Source organism: Rhagoletis zephyria, unplaced genomic scaffold, assembly GCF_001687245.7.
Source record: "Rhagoletis zephyria isolate East Lansing unplaced genomic scaffold, Rhagoletis_zephyria_1.1 Rzeph_scaffold_00159, whole genome shotgun sequence".
Taxonomy (NCBI): Eukaryota; Metazoa; Arthropoda; class Insecta; order Diptera; family Tephritidae; genus Rhagoletis; species Rhagoletis zephyria.
The window spans coordinates 32883-43775 of NW_016157243.1; the positions used below are offsets into that span (position 1 = coordinate 32883).

General features: G+C 37.5%; 3 protein-coding genes across 3 annotated transcripts; 2 read left to right on the forward strand and 1 right to left on the reverse strand.

Annotated features, from left to right (window-relative positions):
• Nucleotides 1-2223: 2223 nt before the first annotated feature.
• On the forward strand, nt 2224-3062 carry LOC108354796 (uncharacterized). Its single transcript, XM_017605968.1, has 3 exons — nt 2224-2292; nt 2343-2480; nt 2561-3062. The coding sequence occupies exons 2-3, from the start codon at nt 2411-2413 to the stop codon at nt 3046-3048; spliced, it is 558 nt and encodes a 185-aa protein (XP_017461457.1). The 5' UTR covers nt 2224-2292; nt 2343-2410; the 3' UTR covers nt 3049-3062.
• Nucleotides 3063-5316: 2254 nt separating this feature from the next.
• On the forward strand, nt 5317-6881 carry Nubp1 (NUBP iron-sulfur cluster assembly factor 1). The gene has a single exon (XM_017605958.1). It carries the CDS (start codon nt 5553-5555, stop codon nt 6489-6491), a length of 939 nt encoding a protein of 312 aa, XP_017461447.1. The 5' UTR covers nt 5317-5552; the 3' UTR covers nt 6492-6881.
• Nucleotides 6882-6888: 7 nt separating this feature from the next.
• glu (structural maintenance of chromosomes 4-like protein gluon) lies at nt 6889-10717 on the reverse strand. The gene is made up of 7 exons (XM_017605900.1): nt 10100-10717; nt 9661-10029; nt 9166-9599; nt 8467-9091; nt 8276-8386; nt 7968-8167; nt 6889-7906 (listed from the first exon to the last, which is right to left on the reverse strand). The coding sequence occupies exons 1-7, from the start codon at nt 10475-10477 to the stop codon at nt 6889-6891; spliced, it is 3135 nt and encodes a 1044-aa protein (XP_017461389.1). The 5' UTR covers nt 10478-10717.
• Between the last annotated feature and the right edge of the window lie 176 nt (nt 10718-10893).

Sequence of the window (10893 nt, forward strand, 5' to 3'; positions counted from 1 at the left end):
TTTATTATCAAAAACTTAAATCGGCTACAAAATTGTTGTTATCTACGTGTTTTTTTTTAATAAAAATAAATACTTCTAAATATTGAAACATAGACATGTATGCATGTATTTAAAAATTAATCAGCCGCTAATATCCCTATAGTCGCGGTTGCCAACTGTCCCGTTTTCGGGGGCACTGTCCCGGATTTAAGAGCTATGTCCCGGCCCCGGTACAATAACTGCCTTAACGCAAAATGTCCCGGTTTTCGGCAAAAAAAAATAGACATATCGTTGTAAAAAATTTAGAACTCTTTAAATTTTTAAATTTTATTTAATATCAATGTTATTTTATTTATTAATCGACACCATACGCCATATAGTGAAAGCAAAATTTGTAATTGCGTCCCGGTTAAAATGAGTCAAGTACAAAGTATAATCGATAATCTTTTTTTTTGTACTATGTACCTGCAAAGAAATTCCCAAAAAGGAACACCATTTTTTACTAGCTTCACACTGGCACTTTGTTTTACTAATATGCCAACTGGTATGCACATTAATTGAACTTTCCTGAGTTTTTGCACGAAGTTAAGATTTTGTTTTTTTGTGTTTTTTGTTGTGGTATGAACAATATGGTTATAAAAAATTCGCGAACAATTTTAAGTAAAAAATGTTGCACACATTGTGAAAAATTCACTGTGCGGCACTGTATATACATAATTTTTATTTCAATTTTAGTATATCTTTTAAATAATTAAAAAATATCATTGAAACTTCGTTTTTTGAAAATTTATATATGTAGATATATATAATTTTACATGCTATTGTTACATATTGAGTATGTAATTTTACCTACCCTCTTTCCTAACATTGGGTTTGTCATTTGGGTTTTTTGTTTTTTGTTTTACAAGAGAGGACCACATACACTTTCTACCTCCAAGGTCACTTCTGAAATTTAGTGTCTGGGGGCACAATAGACCTTCTGGTCGCAGTACTTCATTCAACTATGTATCTACGTATGAAATGCTCTCACAAAAGTGAATAAACTGCCCAAACCATGGGAACGCAAAGACCCCTTTTTCGTCCCGAAACGAATAGCTCAACCAGCTACCGACGTAAAAGCGTAGAATGTGTCAGTTAACAAGACCTATCTTATGGCATTCTCGTCTTAACGAAAACTCATCACTGCATGACGGTGACGTTGTCGGTGCTTTTCTCTCTCTATCAACAGTAATTTCGTATGTTAATACGGACGACAGGCACGAAAGGGTGCTCCGTCGCTGGGTGGTTGAGCTCTAAACGTCAAATCGCACTAAGTTATGAATTTAAGATTTGAGCGACACAATAACGCTAAACGAATGGTTCACTTGATATTTTTTCACTTATGCATTAAACAAAAACATGCGCATTTATCAGCTAAAATTTGAATTTTTCAAATTTTTCCTCTTCTTCTGGCAGTTTGACAGTTTTCACCAACTTGCTCGGAAAACTAGGTGCTCTCAACAGCCCGAGAACTAACCAAAGAAATAAACAATCGTGGTACAAAGCTCAATAAAAATATTAAAAAAATAAAAAGTTAATAAGCCACAATAACATTGACAAATACATAGTTTAGGAAGAGCCTGCCTGAAACTATACAAAAAAGCAAATAAGCAAATGGATGTATAGAATTGACAACAACAACCACGCTGTCGAGTTAAGGTAGCGGCAAATCAGCTGCACTTGATAGTAGTTGGTTGAATAAGGAACATGAATTTGCAACAAGAGTTTACGGGATGTACATAGCTCAGTGGTTAACGCTTCTGACTTTGAGCATCGAATTCGCAGGTTCGATCCCTGCTGAAGTCTAGAAAAAAAGTAGTCTGATGAAGAGATGTGGTGATCTCCGAAATAGCTGCTATAACTTCTACCGCTTAGACTTTGTTGCTTTTTCAATTATTCCTAATAAACAATCGTGGTACAAAGCTCAATAAAAATATCAAAAACAAAGAAACACAAATTGGGTACTTTCGGGCACCTACGGGCGAGCAAAAGAACAGACTTATTGTGCGTCCCGGTTTCAGGAATGCAAAAGTTGGCAGCCCTGCCTACAGTCCATTGATACAATTAGCACTATATATCAAATTTGTTAGACATACCTGTGTACAATTGTACATATTTACATACCTATGAATGCCATGAAGTTCGCTACTCGTGATAAGATAAGGTAGACTGAGAGTGAATCGTTCGTACATATAAACAAAGTGCCTGGGATTGCAGTGAAGAAAACTTGTTTGAAATTTTTATTTTTTCGCAAAGAGCGCAACATGAGTTGAGGTACACATACTTATACATGTACAAACGAATTTAAAATGTGGTATTGTCAGCTATTACTCTATTCTCCACCGCTTATTTGAGGCCAAAATAAACTCAACATTCAAACTAACAGGTGAGGATGTACGGACAAAACAAAGCTTTCATTTTGCTTTTGTGTGCCGCCAGTAGTGCTGTGCTAGGCTTAAAAGGTGTGTAAAATGTAATAGATAGATTATTTTTTACTTTAATTTTAATTTTTTATTTAAACAAAAACTTTATTTTATTTCAGTGAAAAACTGCACAGTGTCCAACAATGCTTCAATATCCAGCCCCTTAGTAGAGCCGTGTCCGGCGAATTCACAATGCATGCTGGTTAATAGTACATTTAAATGCATTTGCCTGCCTAATTTCCAACAAAATGCAATTCCTATCTCATTGCCCGACTTGGAACATGCGTTTATACCTTATTGCCTTCTAAAAAATGTAAGCGACGAATTGACAATGCAGCCAGTCGAGGAGCAATCAAAAATGATGTTCTATATTCGGTCACCTGCAGAGATGGAGAATTTAGTTTTTGCCATTCTGCTCGTACTACTTGGTGTCATATCTGTTGTGGCTATTGTGTACCTTATAAAGCTTTTGAGGCCTTTGAAAAGGACGAAAGTTGCTTATGTTAGGCTGAAGCGGCGAAATAACAAACACCAGCGTTTAGTGGAGGAGGAAGTATATGACGGTATCGCTATGACTCGACGTGATGAAAATGCGCAGTATTATTAAAAATTCCAACACCATACTCAAGAGTGTGCTTACTTGCTTTGTGACCGTATAAAGATATATGTGTATACATGTACAAATTACCTCAATCTGTGATTTAAAAATTCGTTAAAACCGTTGTACAACATATACCACGTTTATACGTAAGCTATTTGCAAATAAAAATAATTTGCTAATACCTAACTCACTGTTTATTCGACGGTGAAAAATTTGTATTTAATATTGCCTGATTATAAAAAGGCAATAATATGACCATCGAAAAAGAAAATAAAATTAAAAATGGCAACGTCTTGATTATAAAAAGGCAATAAGATGAACATGGAAAAAGAAAATAAGCATAAGAATGGCGGCGTCTTGCGCTTATTTGCAAATAGTATCACTAATCAATACTAATTTGCGTGATTTAGTTATTTGCAAATAGATACGTTTAAATTATTTGAAATTTACTATCGAATAAGGTTTTTTGTTGAAAAATAAGTAGTTTATATTTAGCTTCTATCTATCTACGAAAAATTGTAGTTTGAAAAGGTAAGTTTATGAAAAGGCATTGAAGAGTGGCAACACTGCAATAAGTAACATTGAGGGCTCCAGTTGGCACTGAAAAACTGGCCCTAAGTGTAGTAACCCTGCAAAAATCGTTGGACCATGTAGTCCATTTGTGGTATATTGGAGTACTTACAAAAGTGTTCCTCTGTCATGCTGTAGCGGACCAACTCGTGTCTCTGCGCCAGCTTATTCTTTGTTACCCGATAACTGCTCGTGATTTAACGAAATGTGATTGAAGTTGAGCATTTGAAAGCACATTTGCATGTCTGGCTGTAGCTGAACGTGTAGAGATGCTCGCTGTTAGCTGTGAGCTCCCAGCATGTTCAGGTTCAAATGCCGTCAGAGGAACATGTAATTTTTAATTTTTGTCTTGGTTTTTATTAATTTCGAAAAAGCATATGAGAAGTGAAGAACAAAAGCGTGTACAAACGAAAAAATATAACGATAATGTCATTGGAGTATGTTGGGAGTAGTTTTGTGCTACTCTGATGTAATGCAGAGATGGAGTATATGGTCCTGCCCTAGGACATCGCAATGTTAATTGGACCACATTTTTTATATGAATTGTGGTTAATTTTGGAGTATTCCTTGGTCCTTAGGGAGTACTCTTTACACGTATGCATGGAGTAGTCGCGATTTTTGCAGGGAAGTGAATAAAAAAGGTGCTATTGTGGAAAAGTTTTTTGTTAATAACTTTTGATCGGGTAAAAAAAGTAAATTTCTTGTTACTGGGGTCCACACGCGTCTAATGGTACCCCTTTCCTAAATTTTTATCAATTTTAGGGGTTGAAAGCCCACCTAGATAATTACCAAAAAAAAGTAAATTTCCGCTTTCGGATTCTTTTTACTGGGGTCCAGACGCGTCTAATAGTACCCTCTTTCCTAAATTTTGGGGGTTGGAAGCCCACCTAGATAATTACCAAAATTTTTATACGAATAGGTTTGCCCAATTCCCAAAGTTTTTAAATTTTCATTTTGTATTATTATTCATATTAGTGGTATTCATCTAAACCGATAACTTTGTCAAGCAGATAATCTTATAAGTTTACGTAATCTGTTACGTGAACGACCCATGATATAAAAAAGAAGGTAGTTTCAATAAACAACTTTTGACGGATAATAAGATTTTTGGAAGTTTCATAAGTTGTGAGTATTCTCAACGGCCCTGCCACTTTGATAATATTAAAACAATAAATCGGAGTATTTTCTTTCCAACATTTATACCAGTTTACCAATATTTCAAATCAAAAATCGTAATCAGTGCTTGGTAATTTTTTTCTACTTACGTGGTTCGCACATTTTTTTATTAAAAATTTATAAATTGTTTAATGTTAAAGGATACTTCATTGGAATTGTTCTTTTTATTTTATAATAAAAAAAATTTATATTAATAATGTTATTTGAATTTGCGTGCAAAATTTTAATGCGGAACCCAATTATTGATCAAGAAAACATTGCTAGAGTTGCGACAGAGTTGCATTGGCTTCCGTTTATCAAGTTTATTCAGTGAAATTGCAGAAATTTATTAGAAATGTGTAAACGAATTTTCATACAATTTTTGGCAGTTCATTTATAATAAGGTTCACCCCAATTATAAGTTTATACGGTTTACAATGCATTTATAAGGTTTGATGAATACCCTTATTAACCTTGTAATGTACATTTATGAATAGATACGATATCGTTTGAAAGCTATCGAGTAAAAAGTATCGGTATCGAATGGCAAAAATATTGATATGGTATGGAATCGTATGGAAATTCGTGTCCCTATATTCAATTCACTGATATTTTATTTATCAGTTGATTTTTGACGCAGTTTATACAAATATCGTGAACTTTTGGAGGAACTGTGATTTTCAGCTGGAGTTGAGACGACGAACACATCTTGACGTTCTTCCTTCACAGTACGCACCTGCGATATTAAAGTTAAATTTAACAACAAACAATTTACCAAGTGCATAATGCAAGAAGAACCCGAAAACTGTCCGGGCGTGGGGACAGAGAATGCCGGAAAAGCCAGCGCCTGTGCAGGCTGTCCCAATCAGCGCCTGTGTAGCGATCCTAACACTAAAGTAGAAGATCCCGGTAAAGCGCTTGTTGCTCAGTCCATGCGCGAAGTCAAACAAAAGCTCCTCGTACTTTCCGGCAAAGGTGGTGTGGGCAAAAGTACGGTGACTACATTGTTATCACGTTATTTAGCACGCGTATATTCCGACCGTAACTTTGGCGTATTGGATGTTGACATTTGTGGGCCTTCACAGCCACGATTGCTTGGTGTTGAGGGCGAAAATGTACATCAATCCGGTTCTGGTTGGTCGCCGGTTGGTGTGGATGACAACTTATGTTTGATGTCTATAGGATTTCTTCTTGGCTCACCTGATGATGCAATTATTTGGCGTGGTCCGAAGAAGAATGGCATGATTAGGCAATTTTTAAGTGAAGTAGATTGGGGACAACTGGACTTGCTGATATTAGATACTCCTCCAGGTACATCAGATGAACACTTATCAATAGTATCATATTTGCGTGATGACAGCGCACCGAACACCTTATATGCATTGATTGTGACAACTCCTCAAGAGGTCTCATTGTTAGACGTGCGAAAGGAAATCAATTTTTGTAAGAAGCAGCGTATACCAATATTGGGCGTAGTAGAGAATATGAGTGCATTCCGATGTGGGCATTGTGGACAAACCTCAGAAATATTCCCGGCAAAGACAGGTGGAGCAGCGGTAATGTGTGCCGAAATGGAGGTGCCATACTTAGGCGCATTACCGCTAGATCCTCAGGTGACAAAGGCGTGTGATACCGGCGAAGATATAACAGACATAAAAAATTCAACGATCGAGGCGCTAGCCAACATTTGTCAAAAGATCGTTATGGGGCTGGAAAGCGCGTGAGTGAGACTTCTGACGACGTTGTTTTAAAAAATCATGCTTAAATTTGGTTATATTTATTATTTGTGCTTTTAAACCAAAATGAATAAAATATATGCATACGTAAATTAATCACCGTTACAAATTCTTATAATCAGATCAATATTTATAAGTTTAGGTAATCGTAATAATTTTGTTTTAACAACGGGAGGAGCTTTATAAAAAAAGTAAAATAAAAGAAATAGTGCATGCAAAACATTAACAAGTACTACATCTCCGCTGAACATCTCAAGATGTTGCTTTCTGAGCAGGCGGCAGCGGTTTCTTGAAGAATGTGTCAGTAATACTGCTGTTGGTACTAGTGCCGACAGCCGATATTGTCGAACGTGTTGTATCGCTCCCGAGGTCCTTCTGAACCATNTTATTTTTCCAAGTCTATAACATTGATTTTCCACTCACCTTCACGCTTTTGTAACGCAGCAATTTCCTTTTGTATTCCCGACGACTCACTTTTGGCACTTTCGATGGCTTTCTGTGCTTCTTCGATCTCTTTCACTAGCCGCGCAGTTTCATCGTCATAATTTTGGCGTTTCGCACTCATCTCCACCAACTCATCCTGCGCTTTTATTATATCCTCGTTTAGCTGCTCAAGTTGCTTTTCCATTTTTGCCACATTGCGTTCGGATGTCGTTACTTCAACTTTCAACTTAGACATGTTATTATTTAGCTTCTTAATTTGTGTGCCCAGATTGTTGATTTTCGTCTGTACTGATTTCACTTTATCGCCATGTATACTATCAACCTCTTTCTTAACCTCAGCTATTTTTTTAGTGACTTTGTCTGCCTCTTCCTCGGAAGATTTCAGCGTCTTCTTTTTCACAGAAATCTCAGCCTCAATGTTTTTCACCTTAGCCGCATCGGTAGTAGTTTGTTCCATGCGCTTCTTCTGTGTCTCTAATTGCTTAAAAATACGTGGCAGTTGCTCATCCAAACTCTTGATGGTGATGCCAAGTTTTTGAATTTCAGATTCATTTTTCTGCTTGCTTATATTCAGTTGTTGCAGTTCCCTCTCCAGACGACCTTGTTCCTCCTGACTGTAATTAATTTCCGATTGCAGTTGCTCGGCCTGCACTTGCATGTCTTCCAATGCTTTTTGCGACACCGTTGACGTATCGGCAGATTGTTTGGTCTTTGTTTGTACTTTGGTGCCCATTTTGCCACGAATTTGTGTACGACCACCACCTGACATGGTACCGGATGTTTCGATAACATCACCACTCAGCGTTACGACGCGATAACGACGTGCGCCATAGGCAATACGTGAACCTTGTTCGAGATCGTTTGCAACGAGGGTGTTGCGAAGCGCAAAATAGAAGGCGGGGAGTACACGTTCATCCTCAACACGCACCAAATCATACAGACGCGGTGCATTCTCAGGGCTAAAATATTAAAATGTAAAGCGAGTTTTCATAAAAATATTGCTAATTTAGTTACACTTACGTTTGTATTGGCCCCGATTGCTTCTCCAAATGCTGTACCTTCTCCAGTGCAATAAAGGTGGCACGTCCAATGTCGTATCGCTTAAGGTGTTCAATGCACTCTTGAGCCGTATTGACCGTATCTACTATGATGTCATCTAAACGTCCGCAGGCTGTTGAAATAGCCACATCAAATTTGGTGTCAATCGCACCTAAATCACCCTGTACGAGATTGGAAAATATATCATTGGTTAGTTTTATGCAAAGTTTTTAATTTGGACAGCAACTGGTACTCAAAAATATTAGATTTGTTTTCTTAATTGTACTCACCAATCTACCCAAAATTCCTGGTATTTTGCCCTCGTTCTTCTGCCTCATTAAAAAGTCCAATACCTTATTATTTGATCGCGTCGTCTGCAAGCTGACCGTTTTTTCGTTTATCTGTAAAAAAGGAAAATAAAATGCCAGTTTTAACATTTTAAATCGATATTCATAAACTACCTTAAGCCAAACAAACTCACCTCAGCCTTGAGTGTCATTAGTTTACCGCGCATATGTTGTTCGCCCACTTGCAATTGTTGCATTTTCTGTGTTTTCATGACAATCTCCTTTTGTATTTCGGGCAAACGACTTCTCATTTCTTGTACTGCTTTACGTTTTTCCTCTAGACTGCTACTCGATTCATCATAAGAGGTTTTCATCGACTCATATTTCCGTGTTTCTGTCGTCTCATCGTGTTTGAGAATTTTCAATTCAGATTCCGATAGCGCTAAGGCAGCTTTGGCTTCGTCAACGTGTTTTTTTAGTTCGACCAATTCAGTTTCCATTTTTTCACGCTTTTCAATAAGCGGTTTTGTCAAGTTCTCTAGCGTCACATAGTTTTTTTGTAACTCTTCCTCCATTGCAGCTTTATCTTTAGTTAGTTTTTCCACCTTTTTCTGGCACTCAGCAATTTCTTTTTCATTTTTATCTGGTATTTTACGCAGATCTATCAATTCATTATTAAGTTTTTCCACTTGAGTTTTATGCTGCTTGCGCCGTTTGTTCGTCATATCCATCGTCTGTTGCACTTCAGTAAAATTTTTATGCGCAGACTCCCACTGCTTTTCAATCGATTCCTTTTTCTTCCGCAGTGCATCGAATTGGCTGAATCAAGTACAGTGAACGTTAATTAATAATTATAGCTTTATTGATACCAAATTTGTTGCAATAACACTTACGCAATTTCTTCGCGTACTTGTTTCTCCTTCTCTTCCCGTTCCTGCTTCAGTTTTTCCGCTGCTTCATCGTGCTGCTTTAGCTCTGCCGATATTGTCTCATGCTCCTTCTTATATTCCTCTAGCTTTTTATTTTTTTCGCTAAGGTATTTTTGTATGCGTAAATTTTTAGTGCGAGTATTTTCATTTTCGCGGCGCAAATAATCAACGGCATCATTATATGGTTGCTCCAAATCTTTCATTTCGCGTTCGGCCAACTTACAGCGATTATGTTTTTCAGTACGCTCTTCCGTTAGCTGCTCAACTCGTTCATTTATTTTCACCAGTGGCTCCTTATATCGCGTCGTACCTACAATATCTTCCATATACTCGAGCATGCCACATTCGTTCTCTGTTAAGCCTTTTGGCTTCATCATAGCAATTGACTCCACTTCTCCCTATAGATAAGAAAATAATAAATTAGCAACTCCGAATGTAAAAGTCACTTTTCCGACTGACCTGCAAAATTAAAAATCGATTGTGATCTAAATCGACGTTATGTTTCTTAAGTAGCTTTGCTACTTCCTTGAACTGTACTCGACGCCCATTGATCGTATAATAGGAAGAATTATCTCGGAATGCTATGCGTTCAACAATAATGTCACTGTCAGGAATTTCCTCGCACGTGCCATCCTCCTTGTCCAAAATTTCCCGGAAATGCACCGCTACCGAGCACATGGACATATTAGGATATCTAGCGGAATTATGCAGTAACGTCGATATTTTCTTGCAACGAATTTTATTGGCTCGATAGCCAAACACAAACAACATCGAATCGATGACATTGCTCTTACCGCTACCGTTTGGTCCAATTATAGCCGTGAAACACTGAAAAGCATGTAACAATAAGAATTTATAACAATCACATTCAAGTAACTGTACTGGCACATTAACTTACATGATGGAAGGGACCTAGTACTACTGTACCAGCGTAGCTTTTGAAATTTTTGTTTTCAATTTTTTTGATAATTAATCGCGGACCTTTACTTTCCGTTGAACAGTGTGGTGGTATAGGCGGGGGTATATATATATCGCCAATTCTTGTTCCACCCTCTTCGTCATCCGAAATATTCGCTTCATCCAAAGCGTGATGCTCCGCCGCTTCCGGTTCGTTGCCGGTCGCTGCTGCTGCTGCTGCTGACGCGGCCATAGCATTTGCCCTACCAGTAGCTGCGCCCGCTGCCGTTCCACCATCCGTCTGACCACTTCTACGCCGCTTTTCTGGCGTTGTTTGTTTCTGTTGTCCTGGTACGGACTTCCGCTTGGATGACGACATTATGGATTTTGGCGCCGGCAGGCAATCTGGCCAGGTGATAAGTGAATATCAGTATATCTGCAATTTATGACAATTATTCACACTAATCTTGTTTACACATGTCTGGCGACTTCGGAAATAGGCATTAAGATCTTTTAACACATTCCTACCGTTCTTTATAGAATGCTTTAATAAAAATTTATTTGTTAATTGGCGCCTGATACGAAATGAAAACAAATAGCTATGCTTGTCCAAATCTCGTAAGCGTCGTAACGCTTTTCAGTTGAAATGTGCTGAATGCACGGTTGCATTTTAAGGTATCAGAGGCAATAAGGTTTCGAAATATGGTGATTATGCGCATTTCTTGGTTTAAGAATATACATTTCTTTGCAAATTATTGATATTTATTTAAAATGTACTATGATAAGCATATTAGT

Coding starts and splice junctions, on each gene's coding strand:
- LOC108354796 (XM_017605968.1), top strand. CDS start 2,411: ATGTACGGACAAAACAAAGCTTTCATTTTGCTTTTGTGTGCCGCCAGT. Junction 2,481..2,560: donor TGCTGTGCTAGGCTTAAAAG/GTGTGTAAAATG, acceptor ATTTTATTTCAG/TGAAAAACTGCACAGTGTCC.
- Nubp1 (XM_017605958.1), top strand. CDS start 5,553: ATGCAAGAAGAACCCGAAAACTGTCCGGGCGTGGGGACAGAGAATGCC.
- glu (XM_017605900.1), bottom strand. CDS start 10,477: ATGTCGTCATCCAAGCGGAAGTCCGTACCAGGACAACAGAAACAAACA. Junction 9,600..9,660: donor ATCGATTTTTAATTTTGCAG/GTCAGTCGGAAA, acceptor TCTTATCTATAG/GGAGAAGTGGAGTCAATTGC. Junction 9,092..9,165: donor CAAGTACGCGAAGAAATTGC/GTAAGTGTTATT, acceptor TACTTGATTCAG/CCAATTCGATGCACTGCGGA.